General features: G+C 36.6%; 1 protein-coding gene across 7 annotated transcripts in view; it reads left to right on the forward strand.

The window, feature by feature from the left end:
* Positions 1 to 16,962, forward strand: part of PIK3C2G (phosphatidylinositol-4-phosphate 3-kinase catalytic subunit type 2 gamma) — a 352,007-nt gene that overhangs the window by 211,631 nt on the left and 123,414 nt on the right. For all 7 annotated transcript variants that reach the window (XM_042991840.1, XM_042991839.1, XM_007072860.3 and 4 more), the window contains 2 exons: positions 10,259 to 10,439; positions 12,214 to 12,321. In XM_042991840.1, the coding sequence (XP_042847774.1) occupies positions 10,259 to 10,439; positions 12,214 to 12,321 (289 nt within the window). The remainder of the gene's footprint in view (positions 1 to 10,258; positions 10,440 to 12,213; positions 12,322 to 16,962) is intronic.

The raw sequence follows: 16,962 nt of genomic DNA on the forward strand, positions 1-16,962 counted from the left end.
ACATTTGGAATGGAAGCACATGAACAGGACTTGAAGATGTAAAGAAATTAACTCATGAGTGCCCTTCAAGTTACACTAGTACTTTATGTTTTATCCTAAAGGCTATATGGATTATAACTACAAGAACAGGACTTCACTTGACTAAGTAAAAGGGACTAATTTGAGGGAGAAAAACATTAAGATGCATATGGTAGAAAAATCAAGTACCAGAAGATTCCAGTAATACCTTCAAGAAATTAAGTCTTCAATTAAATTCTGTCAGTGGGTGCAGAGAGAAGAAATTAGATCTGAGAGCTATTTAGATGGTGAACGTGTTAAGACATGGCAACAAATTTGAGGTGTAGAAAGGTGAAAGAAGAATCACGAATGACTGCTTCATTTTTAGTTAGGGTGATGGAAAGCTGGTGATTCTATTCATGGAGGTAATTCAGGTGAAAAAGAAGGTCTTGGGGGGAATGATAATGAAATTAGTCATGTTGAAGTTGAAATGCCTTAGGAAAATTTAAGAGTGTTATCTTATAGACAGATGAACATGTAGGTCTGGATTGCAAAAAAAAAGAGTTCCAGGTTGGAAACTGCATCGGTCAGCTAGGGCTGCCATAACAGAATACCTCAGACTTGGTGGTCAAAACAATAAAAATGTATTTTCGCACAGTTCTGAATCCTGGAAGTTTAAAATCAAGGTGCCAGTAGGATTGCTTTCTGTTGAGACCTCTCTTCCTGGCTTGCAGACAACTGCCTTCTTGATGGGTTCTCACATGACCTTTTCTTCTGTGCATATGCTCACCTGGTCTCTCTTCCTCTTCTTATATGGACACCAGTTCTATTGGATTAGGTTCCCACCCTTGGAACTTCACTTAATCTTAAATACCTCCTTGAAGGCCTTTCTTTAAATACAGATACCCTGGGGGTGAGGACTTTAACATGTGAATTTTAGGAAACACAATTCGGACCATAACAGAAACATAGATTTGATGACAGGACAGACATTATTATCATCATTTTACAAATGGAGAGACTGAGGTCGGAGACTGCTAAGTCACTTGTGCAGTGATGTAGAGAACATTGGAAATGGAATATGCTTAGTCCTCTTTTTATATGCATATGATATAGTGGACAGGACACTTATCCCTGCCTGGCAAGTTTAATCCGTACAAGAACAATGATAACATCATCACATAAATCAACAGAAAAATAGGTAGGTTGTGGAGGCCTTATAGAACACTACTAAGTCTTTAATGAATTTCCCAAAGGAATAGGATTAAATGGTACTAGCTGACTTCAGGGGACATGCTGTTTCATGACAGTGAGCAAGAATGTCCCAGAAATTTTCTCAGGACATCAAACACAGCTCCAAATCTTACGGATAACATCCCAGGGAACTTTTAATATCCTCACAGAATAAACCACGCTATTTGTGACTCAAGAATGAAGGGTGAAGCAGCTGCCCCAGTGGTGATTTGAAACTAAGGTTCCAGGGAAACTAGGTATTTCAAAGCTAGCTTTGCCTTACACCTATAAACCTGCCCCTCTGGCTGTGTTCAAACACATGAATTGTTCACTGCACAATATGATGATTATCCAGCTTTCATGAGAGGGCTGTGAAAGAACAAAAAGCTAAGGGGTAAAGAGGATTTTTATTGTTAGGCTACTATTCTTATGAAACATTCATATAGCAAAGGAATTGCCTTGCTGTTAAAAGAAATTTTGTTAAGAAAACTTTATGAAAAAGATGCTTATACTGCCTTTAAAGTAACTGTATATGTAGTCAGGGGGAAAAAAAAAGAAGAAAAGAGCTGAGTTAGGAACTCAATTCAGAACCATATTTTCTAAGAGTAAGTAATGGAAAATGTAGACATCTATTGGACTAATTTAAAATTCCAGGAGCATGGATTTCAGCATTAATTATGTGTCAAGCAGGATTTATTTTATTACAGCACATGTGCTGGTGTTAGTGACACCCCATTTCTCTTTTGCCAAAACTTAAAATAATTTGGAACTACAGGCCCAATTAAGGTGGGTAACTCAAGGTACATCTGTTTTGTGTGCACAGTTCATCTGAATTCTTAGATTCCCAAATGCAATCAGGGTGTTACTTTCAACTTACCATCTTCTCTCTCTCCTCCCAGCCCCCCCCCCCAGCACTAGTCTAAGTAAGCCACAGGAGGCCAGATCCTTAGAAACTGTGGTGTTGGTCTCACTTTCTAAAGTGAGGAAGGATGGAGAAGAGGTGAGTCAGGTGTGTGATTTGGCATTGTCCACATGTAAAATAAAGCCCACATACTCTTTTCTTTTTGTAGGCTAGGCAAGAGAAAGAAAAGTATTCCTGCTTATAAATATTTCACACAAAAATATATCTATGTTAACAAACTTTTCTTTAAAATTTCCAAAAAAAGTTAAAAATAGGAAAATATCATTGGATTTTTTTTGGTGGAGAGGGAATTTATAGGTAGCAGGACAAATGAAGAACTTTGAGAAGAAAGAAAGCAATCTGGAGAGCATGAGACTTCTGAGGGTTAGAAAACAGGAAGCCAGACAAAGAGATTAAAATGGCAAGAAATGATTCCTAGATGTGTATTAGTTTCAGGCTAAATCATTAGCTGGTACCTGTGTCAGGATGTCAGGAGGTGGTATAGCACAGTGGTAAAGAACCAAGGCCTTGGAGTCAGATAAACTTAAATTTGAATCCCTGGTACACTGATTGGGTGACTGTGCAAATTACTTGACCTCTATAAACCATAATATCTTTGTGAGACGGAAGGAGTCGTTACCTGCGGCAAATATGAAGATTACCAAACACAGCTATGTAGAATGCTTGAAAAATGACTGGCATAGAGTAAATGCTTGATAAATTCATCAGGGATTAAAATTATAGAGCCCTGTAGCTGGAAGGTAGCTTACTAAACCTCATCAATTCCAACTTTTACAGACTAGGAAAGTGAAGGACTAATGCATTAAGTTTCTTGCCAGAGGTAATGCAAGCAGAAAATTGTCTTCCAAATCATGTTTTAATGGTTGTTAGGACACTATGTTAATCAGCTCAAGTTGCAATAAAAAAAAGTAACATAGACCGTGCCTTCAATAACAGGAATTTGTTTCTTACAATTCTGGAGGTTGGGGAATCCTAAATCAAGGTGCTAGCCAATTCCATTTTCCCATAAGGACTGTCTTCCCAGCTTATAGATTGACGCTGTATGCCTTCTTGCTCTGTCCTCACATGGCAGAGAGAACAGAGAACTCCAGCCTTTTTTTAAAAAAAACGTTTATTCATTTTTTGACAGAGACAGACCGTGAATGGGAGAGGGGCAGAGAGAGAGGGAGACACAGAATCCAAAGCAGGCTCCAGGCTCTGAACTGACAGCACAGAGCCCGACGTGGGGCTCGAACTCACAGACCGTGAGATCATGACCTGAGCCGAAGTCGGACGCCCAACTGACTGAGCCACCCAGGTGTCCCAGAACTCCAGTCTTTTATTCTTCTTTTCAGGGTATTAATCCCATTATGTGGGTCCCACTCTTATGACTTCATTTAAAACTAACCACCTTCCAAAGGTCCCACCTCCAAATATCATACTGGGTGTTAGGGCTTCAGTATATATATTTGGGGGTGTGGGGACATAAACATTCACTCATTCATCCGTAACAGACACAGAATATGGTACTACGGAAAGAGCCTGAAGCAGTGGTTTAGGAACTCTGGGTTTTAGTCATAGTATCTTAGGCAAGTTCCTTAATCTTTCAGTTTTCTCACCTAATAAATGTAAAAGGTGGGAGATACTATCTCAAAATATCATTCAGCCCCATGCTCAAGTGATATTATTCTCCGAGTATATGAGTATAATTTACAGTGAGAGATAATAGGTTTGACTAGGATAAGAAGGACAAGGAATAATTGGGTGCCTGGCACAACAGGACAAGAAGAGAGAGCAGGACTAGGTAGAGTTTTCAGCAAAGAAAGAGCAGCAGGAGTACAAAGATTCTCGGGGATCAGGGAAAGGAGAAAACCAGAATGTGAGAAAAGAGAGATGCAATTCAGGAAGGTCTCATAGATAGCTATCTCTTGTGAAGGGTGTCCAGGGCTAAAATTCAATCTGGTTTTGTTTTCTTTTGTTTTAGAATTAATAAGTGTATATGGAGTAAAATGGTGGGGGCTGAGAAAGATCACTAACAGTTATTCACAGCTTAGTCCTTAATTTAGAAGAGTGATTTGAAAAAAAAAATAACTTACACGAAAGCAATAAGTGTATGTTGGAATGGAGAAGTACAGAGTTTTCGCTTTTAAGTCACATTATTCAGAATATTTAATGTGTAAACATGTGAATACATGTTAGTGGATCAGCGAAACGAGTGGAAAGGGCTCTGATTCCTTACTATAGATTCAGAAATCTATTCAGGGGAGCTTATCTGCTCAGCATAGTTTGTCTTTTTCCCCTTCATGGCTTCCAGCTGATCCTAAGAGGACATCACTGCTGTATAACAGGAATCCTGATGAGGGTGTTCACACAAACTGAGTACCATCCGTGGCTAATTTTCCCTTGGGGGAAAAAAATGCCATTTAAGTTTATAATTAAATGTGTGCCTGATCATATCTGTTAAAGACTTTATCTAAATATGATGATAAGCTACCAATTATAATAGTAAGTGCATACCTCTGTGTCCACATACATACAGTATTAATATCCCGTTGTTGCAATTATGACTTCTTGAAAACAAGTTTGTGTATAGCAATAATCGTCCACAAATAAATGGGCATTGCCTTTACAGAAGTGGCAAGGGAAGAAAAAGATAAATCTCAGCCAACCCTCTTCAGAGTTTTGAGGTAAAATCCCCTCAGTTCTTATTCTGCATTTGGAGGCTTTTTCTCTCATGCAGTGCAATCAGTGAATTTCCTGAAACTGTATTTCTTCTTATACTAACTTAGATTTTTAAGTCTTATTGTTTTCTTTAAACTGACTGAACTTGGTAGTCTCCAATAAAAGTTTTTATTATTTTTAAAGTACTACCTTTGCTCTTTCACATTCTCCCAATTAAAACCAAAGTAGATTCCACAGTTTCCTGCTTACTTTTAGATCAAAAACTCCCACTAGTTTTGTCCATTTTAAAACTTCATCTCTTCTCCAATTTGACACACACCTCCTCCCTATTCTCCAGCACCAGCCAAGTTTTAGTTTGGGAGACTTGCAGTGGGTAGAGAATATGATCTGATATTCCACTCCTCTTCACTCTCCTTTCTGGTTCTTACTTCTCTTGACTTGGGAGTAGAGAAAAAAGAAAGAAAAGCGATGCTCACACTTGTACAAACAATTGCAATCCTCTGTCTGAGGTCTCTGATTTTCCATCAAGGCCCTGTGTGGGTTCACTGGGAAAGTAAGCTACCTCATGTGGATGAGTTCTTTGGGCAGTCTTACAGGAGCATCCCGTAAGGATATCTGGCCTTGGATCAACCCCTTTCTACATATGGATCACATATAATTACCTTCCATGTGTTTATTTGAACCTTGAGAAACTTGCACATTCTTGCTTCGCCAAACAGTTGAGGTGCGGGAGTGTGGGCTGCTCCTTTCCTATCCTTTCTCTCCATCCTGCCCTAGCATTTTCTTCCTATTCACATAAGCCCAGGGGAAATCAGTAAACCCTCCTTCAGAACAGAAATCTAACCTGGGAATGAGGCAACACACTCTTCCATTCTGGCACACAGCTGAATAAATGGCTCTCTTTGGGCTTTCCTCTTTGGACTTTGCAGAAAGAAGTGGGCATAGTCTGTTCCTCACTAAGCTGATGACTCATGACTCTCAAACATGCTGATATGGGTACTTTCTGGTCCAAAGCCATCGGTCCCCTGCCTCTTCAGCCATTCTACTCTTACAGCTATTAGCATTAGAGCAGAGCTCCTAGTTTTCCAGAGCAGCTACATTTACTGCCTCCCTCACTGCCCTAAGCCATCAGGCCCTTTGTCTAGTTCTGTGTTTTGTAAGTCCTAAAAAAAAAAATCTTGCCAGTCCCCTAGTCCACTCATTAGTACATTTTTACTCAGAAAGAATCTCCTACTAGGTACTCAAACACTTGGCTAGACAAAGCAACAGATGGTACATAGGCCTATTCACACTTTTAAATGGGTCAAAAAGTATGTTAGTAGTAATAAAACAACACAATGTCAGCAGTGTAACAGAATCTATATGCCCAAATGAGCCAGATCAAATCATTTTTTAAATCCTTTAGGGGCTTTTTATGGTCCATAAAAGAAAACCATTTTTATTACTTTAATAGTTTTTTTTTTTAATCTGAAATAGTATACTCAAATTGATCACTCATCTAATTCACCAGACTTGGCTCCAGATGACTATTGTTCATTTTCAGTAATTAGATATGCCCCAAAATATCCCCGGGGCTAACACTGTGGATGTGTAAAAAATATGCTGCATATTCTAAAGGCAATCCAAACAAATAAATAAAAACAAAAGCAAAGAAAATGGAAAAAGAAAGTATGAAAATTGGGCATATTCATTAGTTTTTACTACAGCCACAAATAGCTCCCAAATTTCAGTGGCTTACAACAACAAAGATTTACTTCTTACTCGTGCAGTACATTGGCTGCAGACTTGCTCTAGTCCTGCTTGGCTCGGCTCCACTGGACTCCACACAGCAATGCTTAGCTCTGCTTTATACTGTCTTGTCACTCCAGGACTGGAGGAGCAGCCCCCAGCTGGAATACACTGTTTTCACAGCAGAAAGCAGAAAAGTATAAGCCGCCAAACCAATCCATAATAGCATATTTAAAGCATCTGTATGGACACGGATATACATTTCATTACTCACATCCTATTGGCCAAAGCAAGTCACAGGACCAACCCTGACAACAGGCAGAAAAGTCAACTCTGCCTACGGGAAGGCACTGGAAGTCACACATGGAGATGTATAATCTCCTTCAGAGGAGAAAGCAGAGAGTTGGAAGCAATAATCAAATCTACTATATAGTGAGAACACAACGGGACATCATTAGTGTGCACATATAACACTTCAAAGAGAACACTTTTGAGGTGGTAATAAATATTACATATATAAATTACATATGGGGATACAATTAAGTCAGCTACATACTTTATGGGTCCCTCCCGTATATTTAAGTGTTCTAAAAATGTATACAATCTCTACAGTATGGATGTCATTACTGTGCATGCTCTCTCTCTCAAAGTAAATAAATAAACATTTTAAAATAAGAATTGTTACAAAATGGTTTATTGACAGATATTGCCAAATAACTATTGAATGGAAATCACATTTCTGTAGATTTTGCCAATATAATGCTCCTTATATGCAAAACTCAATGAAAGTTAAATTTCTGAAAAAGCAAATCAATATTCTAAGAATATACTAGTCATAGGAAATGATTGTCTTTGTAAGGACTAAAAATGTGTCAAGTTCCTCAGTTTGGGAAAATATTAAATAAATCTCTTAAACACTAGGAAGTAAAAGTTGTAAAGACTAAAGAGATACGTGCTTTTTACTTCATTTTGAAAAGGGATTATTGTTTTTATTTCTTCTTTTTTTTAATGTTTATTTATTTTTGAGTGAGAGAGAGAGAGCACCCATGCATAGGGATGGACTATGTTACCTGTCATGGTCATCTCCTACACTCCATCACTCCATGATTTCACTTCTGCAATGTGTAAAGACAAACTCTTCATTAGTCAGTCAAAAGCCATAGAGCTTGAACCAGATTTGACCTGGAGAATGTATCATCTTAGCAGGAATGTAGGGTTTGAATGAGGCATATTCTACAAGGAAAATAATCACAGTGGAATACACCGAGTTTGCTTTGCCTTGAAATCTTTTTTAGAACACAGTCATATTCTCTCTGCAAATCTCCCCTGCTCTGTTCTTTTTAAAATTTATTTATTTAAATTCAAGTTAGTTAGCATACAGTGTAGAATTGATTTCAGGAGTAGAATCCAGTGACTTCCCTGATCTGTTTTATTTTGAGCGAGGAATCAAATAACCAAATACATATCTAACAAAAAAAATTAAGAGTATTATGAATGCAAATTATATAATTCTGACAGTCCCCTTGACTGCCCCCACCTCTAAATATATGTTTTCAAAAAATTATTTTAGTAGGGGCGCCTGGGTGGCTCAGTTGGTTTAGCATCTGACTGTTGATTTTGGCTCAGGTCATGATCTCATGGCTTCGTGGTACTGGGCCCCACATGGGGCTCTGTGCTGACAGCATGGAGCCTGCTTGAGATTCTCTCTCTCCCTCTCTCTCTGCCCCTCCCCTGCTCACATGCACTCTCTCTCTCTCACTCTCAAAATAAATAAACTTAAAAAAAATTATTTTAGTAAAAGGCTGACTTCATCTGTACAAAATAACTTCTCCTTTTATCATGTATATAGCAGTAAGGAGATTATAGTTATATTTATATACTATAACTGGTTAAAAATATTTTTAAAACAAGTGATTCACTATTCGAAGTATATGAAAATGCTGGCAAGCATTGGTCAAGATATAGAAACACTCTACCCATCAACTGCCTATCTCACTGAAAGCCAAGTACACTATAAAATGATATATTACCAAAGTCCTCAAAATACTGAGAGAATCTGAGAGATATATAATTTACATAAGGCATCTTGAAGTTTTACATGTGGATGCTTGCATTTGCGGCTTTCCAATTCACACTCACACAAAACTCATTTTCTTACAGCTTCCAAATAATGACAGGTTCCATTTATTACATCTGACATTTTAAAATTTCACCATAAGGGTAAGTATAGGAGAACTATTCATTGTCTAATATTCTTCTTACATTGAAAATAAGCAGTGGATTACATTTTTTCATCAATGCCTCTTTAACCCCTTGAGGGTTTTTTAAAAATGCTTTCCAGAAGTAAATAAGAACTATTATTCCACGTAAAAGCAAAAGAGGTGCTAGACGATAAGTTGGCTTTATAACAATGACAAGAGAGCAAGCTCTTACATAAAAAAAAAAAAAGTATACTCACTTAATTATATTTTAACTTCAGTATGTAGAAACGGAGAACATAAAACAAATGAAAATAATGTATTAGAGTCTCTATAGCATAATACATATTAGGCAGAGATGCAAAATTAAGAATGCAGAATGAAATTCATCTATATATTTTTCGACTGCTCTGCATTTAATCTTTTTTTTTTTTTAGTGTTCCATTCTCACAATAACTTTCTTCTAGTTTCTTTAAAGTTAATCTTTCAGAGAAGGAGAAGACTAGAGACCAGTTAAGATTAAAAGAATCAATCAAAGAGAGGTTAACATTCAAAGGTATTAGTTTTTTTATTCTATTTCAGTGGTTTAGGGCATAATAGAAAGTAAAGTTTAAGCATATTAGAATAAGTTTCAAGGCGATAAAAATTGTCACATGGCAGACAGAGTAGTAAAATATTTGTTACCACTCCGTTATCTAGCAAAGCATTCTCACTCTTTTATGTTCTATGCCTCCCATGTTCATGACATGCACATGCAGCCAGGCAGTGGCAGAAGTTGGCTGGGGAGGCCATGAAATACAGATGAACTCATGTTGGCTGACTAGTAGGTACATTGTGCTAAGCCCTTTTGAATGTATTAGCTCATTCTGTGTTCTGTACAGCTGTGCATAGTCAGAGTTATTGCTTTATTTTATGGATAAAGAAAGAAAATCTCAGCCTAGTTAAGTAACCTAAGTTACTTAGAAGTTGTATAGGACTGAGATTTGAATCCAGAAATGCCTGAAAACAAAAATCATGCTCTTGCCTTTACAATATCTTCTTGCAGATAGTCAAGGGAAGATACTAGAAGAAAGAGAAATACATAGGTATGTGACAGTGTGGGGGACATGGTCTTTTGAAGAAAAGTAGAAAAACGTGGGTTTTATGGTTGAGTTCCAATATAGTAAAGTCGCTAATAAATACTATTTCTAAAGTTCTTTGTCCTTATTTTAATAAGTCAAAAATATGTTCTTAAGTATTTGTTACAGAATTAAAAAGCCTGAAAGAAGAAAAAGTGCATTGTGAACTGAAATGAATAAAAAGCAGGTCTCTTATTGATTCTTCACTCTAGGAATCTCATTAACTATCAGATGGAATTTGATGACTGCCAACGAATAAACAACATTTTCCCCCATTCAAGGCTGTTAAACTGCCCAAACCACCAAATACAGATTAGTCCGAAATGCACTGATTGTTCTTGCTGGAGGTGGTTAAAAAATCAGCTATAGATACAAGAATTCTTTTTCTCTCTTTCCTTCAGGCTGCTAAAGGATGCACAGAATGAAACTTATTTTAAAAGCTGGTATCAGAAACTATTGGCGGCTCTCCAATTCTGTTCAGGAAAAGCCTTGAGTGATGAGTTTTCCAAAGAGAAGAAACTTATTAAAATTCTGGGAGACATTGGGGAAAAAGTCAAGTCTGCCAGTGACCCTCAAAGACAGGTTTGTTGAGAAATTAATCTTCATGTAGTGTTTTCTTTAATCTTTTGTTCAATTAAGTTTTAATTTCATAGCTTAGAAAGTAAATTCCGTGTCTATACTTAGTTCTAAGGTACCCAAATCAATTATTTTAATCAAGATTTTTTTTTTTCAATTTACAGTCTAAAGTTAATGACTCATTAATTATTTTCTGGTGGTAGCAAAAAGTTGAAAGCAAGCTAAATAAACTGGTTTAAAATTATAAAACCTGTGTATGAGTTCCATCTTTATTTCTTACATTTTAAAATTCCTCACATACTTGAGATGCATACTACAGTTAAGTAAGTCTGATACCTTTTTTGACCACTTGCATTAAATTCCAAAGTGATAGTGACATTATTCTTTCAAATAAATATATTTCTCTCACCTTGACTGGCTGTTTTTATGATAACACTTCTTCACATGAAAATAAGAAAATAAAAAAGAGTTGGAAGAAGCATTTACAAATTTGCACAATTCAAATTACTGCTATCTATTTCTCTCTACTTCTTTTTAAAAGGTACTAATTAGTGTATGGAAGTGTTGAATCACTATATTGTACACCTGAAACTAAGACTACACTGTATGATAACTAACTAGAATTTAAGTTTTTTTAAAAAAGGTTTTTTTTAAGTTTATTTTTATTTATTTTGAGAGAGAGATAGAGAGCAAGCAGGGAAGGGGCAGAGAGAGAGGGAGAGAGAATCCCAAGCAGAGGCTCCATGCTGTCAGCCCAGAGCCCGATGTGGGGCTCGATCTCATGAAATGTGAGATTATGACCTGCGCCGAAATGAAGAGTTGGATATTTAACCAACTGAAGCACCCAGGTGGCTCTTGAATTATTTTTTAAATTGTTACTGTTTTTCCGCACTTTTTGATAAGGGATACACAATTTTAAAGGTATTGTTTGTGGTTTCAGACCTTCCCACAGGTACAGAGAACTATGGAAGGTAGTGAGTCAAGTATCGGAAATATACTCCTTGGCATTTAGTAAACTATTTGTTCAAATACATTGCTATTTCTGACAATTATCAACTGTCTGCAATTATCATCTTTTGCCATTATTACTCTTAACATATGTGAATTTGTTTTCTAAAATGTACTATTACTGGGACACCTGGGAGGGTCAGTCAGTTGAGTGTCTGACTCTTGATTTCAGCTCTGGTCATGATCCCTGGATCATGGGATCGAGCCCCATGTTTTGTCAGGTTCCATGCTATGCATGGAGTCTGCTTGACATACTCTCTTTCTCTCTCTCTCTCTCTCTTCCTCTGCCCCCCCTCACTCTCTCTAAAAACTAAAAAAAACTGAAACTAAAACTAAAGAAATAAAATTTACTGTTACTATTAAGTATAAATCTTGAGAGTTACAAACTAAGATTCAAAGAAATTATCAGAAATTGATCATGTTAATCATTACTTGAAGCAGGTATTGCAAGTTGGTGGGCCACAAGTCAAATCCATCCCATCCTGTGTTTTGTTTGAACACAATAGTTCTTTGTTTTGGTTTTGTTTGTAATGGAATTTAAAATCCTGTAGAAAGAGAATGAGCTCTAGTTCCCCATTTTCCCCAACACTCCCTATTGTCTTTAGCCCACTGCCTCCTTGTATATGGCTACATAACCAGTTTGACCCCAAAGCATCCAAGTATGCAGCCCCAGAATTAGAGTTTATTTAATCAATAGAAGAAAATTATAACTTGAAAGAAAATTCAAGTTCTTTACAGTTTCTGAAATGTTTTTTCTAATGATTTTTCACAGGAGGTACTGAAGAAAGAGATTGGCAGACTAGAAGAATTCTTTCAGTGTATAAATACCTGTCACCTTCCTCTGAACCCTGCCCTGTGTATAAGGGGTATTGATCATGATGTAAGTCAGTTTATTTGGTAGATAAACTGAGTGTTTTTGTTTTGCATTATTTAGTTCACTGTATGTTTTTTGAAATGGCAAAAACAATTTGTAAATTGTCATTGCAAGTACGTTAAGAAAAAAGTAATCGAATCCCATCCATACTATGTGCTGCATTTGATGCACTGTGTAAGGTTGAGATTGCATTGACCTCATCATAAGATTTGTAGGTTTAGAAATAAACTATCAGTTCAGTAAATAAATAAATAAATAATGATACTTCTCCCTAAATTGATTTCTTAATTTATTCAAAATGGTTGATTTGGTGACCTTATGCAGGCTGGGTTTAATTTCATGCTTATTTAGATTATGTGCATACCCATGCCTAGTATGCTAAGGATATTATTAGCTACAACATCTCAGTTTTTATTTAATTTAAAATTTACTGAAACTCATGGGTCAGTGTGCCATATAATATATTTTGTTATTTTACTTATGCCTGGAGTGACCTTCCTTGCATCAGACACAAATTCGTTTTCTTCTTAAGCCTCTGCCAGTCACACTTCTTTAACTTAGAATCATTCTTTCTCCTTTTTTGCATGAACTTTATTAGCCTCCTCCTCAAAAGTCCAAGAAGACTAGGAAATGCAAATAGAGAAAAGACTGATAGGCAAGACTTAGAGGAAAAGAGGTTAAACTATCACACATGCACAATAAATGTTACTTGACTAAAGTCATATGACAATCAAGGAAACAAATCCAATACTTAGGAGAAAAATTAGTCCATTATTAGCATGAATATAAAAAGTCTTGCCAAGAAGTTGGTACTATTGCCTTTACGACTTTGCTGCTTCACAGACACCTTAGAAACTTTCCTAATATGCTGCACAAGTATATTTTGAAAAATAACAAAATAAGTCATCAAATTTTATAAGTTGACATAGGTCTATCTGGGCTAAGTTCCAAATCATTGCTAATTTTCAAAAATTGTGTAACTTTTTAGTCATTAGCAATATCCACTGATTAATGCTGATAATATAGGGAAATGTGGCATTTCAAAGACATGGTATCTTAAAGGAGAAAGAACAGTATGGATCATTGAGTCCAGATATTATTTTTGTTGTTGTTGTTGTTCCTTTCTTGATTTGTTGTTTAAGGAGGAAAACATATTTTTCAGTTACAATGCCATATTAAGTCTTGTTTTTTTGTATACCTTGAAGATGTGGGACGTTGGCTCTAATGGGTGGCTACTGAGGATGCCCATGTGAGATGATCAGGCTGAGGGTCACCAGCCCAGGTGACCTAGCACTGCACCTAGCACCACACCTAGCCCTGTAATTGGGACCACACTCCTTTCCTTTACTTACCTGCAGACACTTTTCCTGAGTCTTGGAAGTGCACCAAGCAGCTACCTCTTTGCTCCATTTGTTCTGGTCAGCTGTGCCTCACACAAGGCTGGGCACCTGTGTATAGAGCAATAAACAGCAGATGTGACCAGGTGACACTCTCTCCTGGGAAACATTTTAGTCTATTCTATAGTCCTGCCAAACAAGGAGGTCTGAAGGAACATACATAGCATCTGAAGGTGTGGTGAATGGGGCAAGGTTTCAATTAGAACCTGTATCAGAAGATCCATACTGGCAAGAGCTTCTAAGAATGTAATGAATATGATAAGACATTTAGAGAGACCTCTCAGACAATGGTTCATTTGAAAATCTACAAAGGAGGGAACCCCTATGAATGTAACAAGCATAGAAAGACCTGTCATCATTGCTCCCATCTCATTCAAGATCAGAGATTCCATAATTAGGAAAACCTTATAAATGTGCTTAATATATAAAAACCTTCACTCAGAGTTCCCTACGCATTGACCCTCAGATAATATCCTGTGGAGAAGACTTATAAATTTTATGTAGGAGGCCTTCATTCAGAGTAAAAGCCTTTTCCAACATCAAGTACTTCATACAAGTGAGAAGCATTACAGTTGAAATTAGTGTGGAAAAGCTCACTCAAGAAACCATCTTGACCACCAGAGAATCCATAATGGGAAGAATCTCTGTGAGAATAATGAACATAGTAAGGCTTTCAGTCAGTGTAAATGTCTTATTTGACATCAGAGCCTCTGCACTTGGGAACAAGCACATAAATATAGGCAGTATGGAAAAGGCTTCAGTCAGAACTCTCAACGTATTGGCTATGAGCAAATTCATACCAGAGAAAAACATTTGGAATACAGCATGACAAGACATTCAGTCAGAGTAAATGTCTTATTTTATGTCACTCGACTTCACACAAGCAAAAAACCCTGTAAATATGGAAATTACGCAATCAAGACTCACATCTTCTTGTGTAACAGAGAATTCACACTGGTGAAAAATCCTATGAATGTAGTAAGTATGGAAAAATCTTTGGTTATAGCACCAATTTTATGATGTCAGAGAACCCATCTGGGGAGAAACTCTATAAATGCAATGACTGTGGGAAAGCCATTTGGGATAGTTCACAGCTTATCATGCATCAGAGAGTTCACACTGGAGAGAAGCTCTATGAATGTAGTGACTATGGGAAAGACTACAGTCAACATTCTATTTTAATCACCATCAGTGAATTACACTGGGGAGAAGCACTCGGGCCTAGCTCAGTCCATTTTTTAAAGTATGGTTCTCCAAGATGGAGGGCAAAGGTCTCAGCTTTGGATTAAACCTTCTTTCAAAGAACTTTTACCCTTGTCTCTCCTTGGAAGCACTAATCACAATGGACCATTTCCTTTGGGTCACTAGGGAATGGACCATTTGGGAGAGTGGTTATAACTTAATGCAATCTCTTCTCTGCTCCTGGAAAGTGAGGACCACACATGTCATTTACTAATAGGTTTCTTTCCTTTTTTAAAAGCTATTTTAAATCTATGTCATTAGTGTGTGCTTCTCAAGAACGGAAGTCATATCTTGCGTTATCTATTCTAGCTTTCCTTATTTTCTTTTCTCTATTCCAGCTCTTTTATCTCACCATTTGAATAAAATTATCTTCCAAGAATTTAATTCATTCTTTCCTGTTTCTTGGTTGTGGCCTTCATAATCCACTTTTAACATCTAGTCTAAATTCTCATTTTTGCCTTTCCCTTCATAGAAAGCCTTTAAAAAAAAACTGCTTGCTAATCTCTGTCTTTCACAATCTTCAAATTCAGCTCATCTCTGAAAGACTTGTCTTTTTAAAGTGCTTCTCCATTCAACTATGATAAATGGTCTTGTAAATTATTTTCAACTTAATGCATATGTATATATGTTCATACCAACTTTCTGTAGGCTCTTGGAGAGAAGATACGGTGTCTCTTTCTGTTACCATATAGATAACAGTTTGTGCATACTATTTGTCAAATATAAAATATTTTTCTCATGACTCTCAAAAAATACTCTGCATGTGAAAACCAAACTATAAAATAATTAAAGCAAAACAGCTTTGAGTGATGTAATTAAGCTTTGCCTTCAGCCTCCCTTTGCCCTTTTTCTCTTCCCTGGACTTGGATGTCTCAAAAAGACCCTCAAGAATTGGATGAGCACAGTTTGAAAACCACTAATCTAGACTCATTTCTGGTCTAATACAGGATTTCCTAATTCAATACCATGAAAGAAGGTCATATGTTCCTTGATTGACTGATTCTTGAAGCAAGAATTCATTACTTAATAAGCAGCCTCACCTATTTACTATAAACCTCGAATTGATTCAGTAAGCAAGAGTTTCTGTTTGCTTAGGGATTAGGGTAGATTTCTATTGATAGGTTAAGTTAAAAAAATATATCCTTTCCTCTCTACCTCTACCGATTTCAGACTTCTCAAAAATAATGATATTCAAGCTGATCTTTCAACATGTATTGATGTCGTATTTTACTAAGTTGATAAATTGAAACCATCACATTATTTTCCTTTATTTAGTATTGATTTAACTCTTCACTGTCAACATGAAGTCTCTAATAGCCTAAAGACATATAGCCTTTGACACTCAAACAATTGTAAGAACATAAAGGAAAATAAGCAACAAGGAAAGTATAATGGAAAGTAGTCAATATCATAAGCTGAAAGTGGAAATGCAAAGTGTAATTGAAAGAAATGAAAAGATGAAATGAAATTGAAATGAAATATGTTGTACTGTTATTTGTGAAGGTAAGAAAATGTTCATTAACAAAAAAGAGAAAGGGAATGCATTATTTTTTTTTAAGTACTCAATTAGTGTCAGGCACTGTAGAAGCTCTTTTATATCCATTAGTCCATATGTCTATTACAAATATGTTTGAGACAGGGGTTATTATCCCCATTTTTCAGTGGGATACAAACATTTCAGTAACTTACCCAAGATCTTGCAGCTAATTAGTTACAGAGTTCAAATTTGAATTCAGATCTTTTTTTTTTTTAACATTTTTTAATGTTTATTTATTTTTGAGAGAGAGAGACAGAGCATGAGTGGGGAGGGACAAAGAGAGAGAGAGACAGACAGACAGACAGACAGAATCTGAAGCAGGCTCCAGACTCTGAGCTGTCAGCACAGAGCCCAATGCAGGGCTCATACTCACTAACCGCGAGATCATGACCTGAGCCAAAGTCAGACACTTAACCAACTGAGCCACCCAGGTGCCCCAAGTCTTTCTTTCTTTTTTTCTTTTAATTTTAT

The sequence above is a fragment of the Panthera tigris genome, chromosome B4 (genome assembly GCF_018350195.1).
Source record: "Panthera tigris isolate Pti1 chromosome B4, P.tigris_Pti1_mat1.1, whole genome shotgun sequence".
Classification (NCBI taxonomy): Eukaryota; Metazoa; Chordata; class Mammalia; order Carnivora; family Felidae; genus Panthera; species Panthera tigris.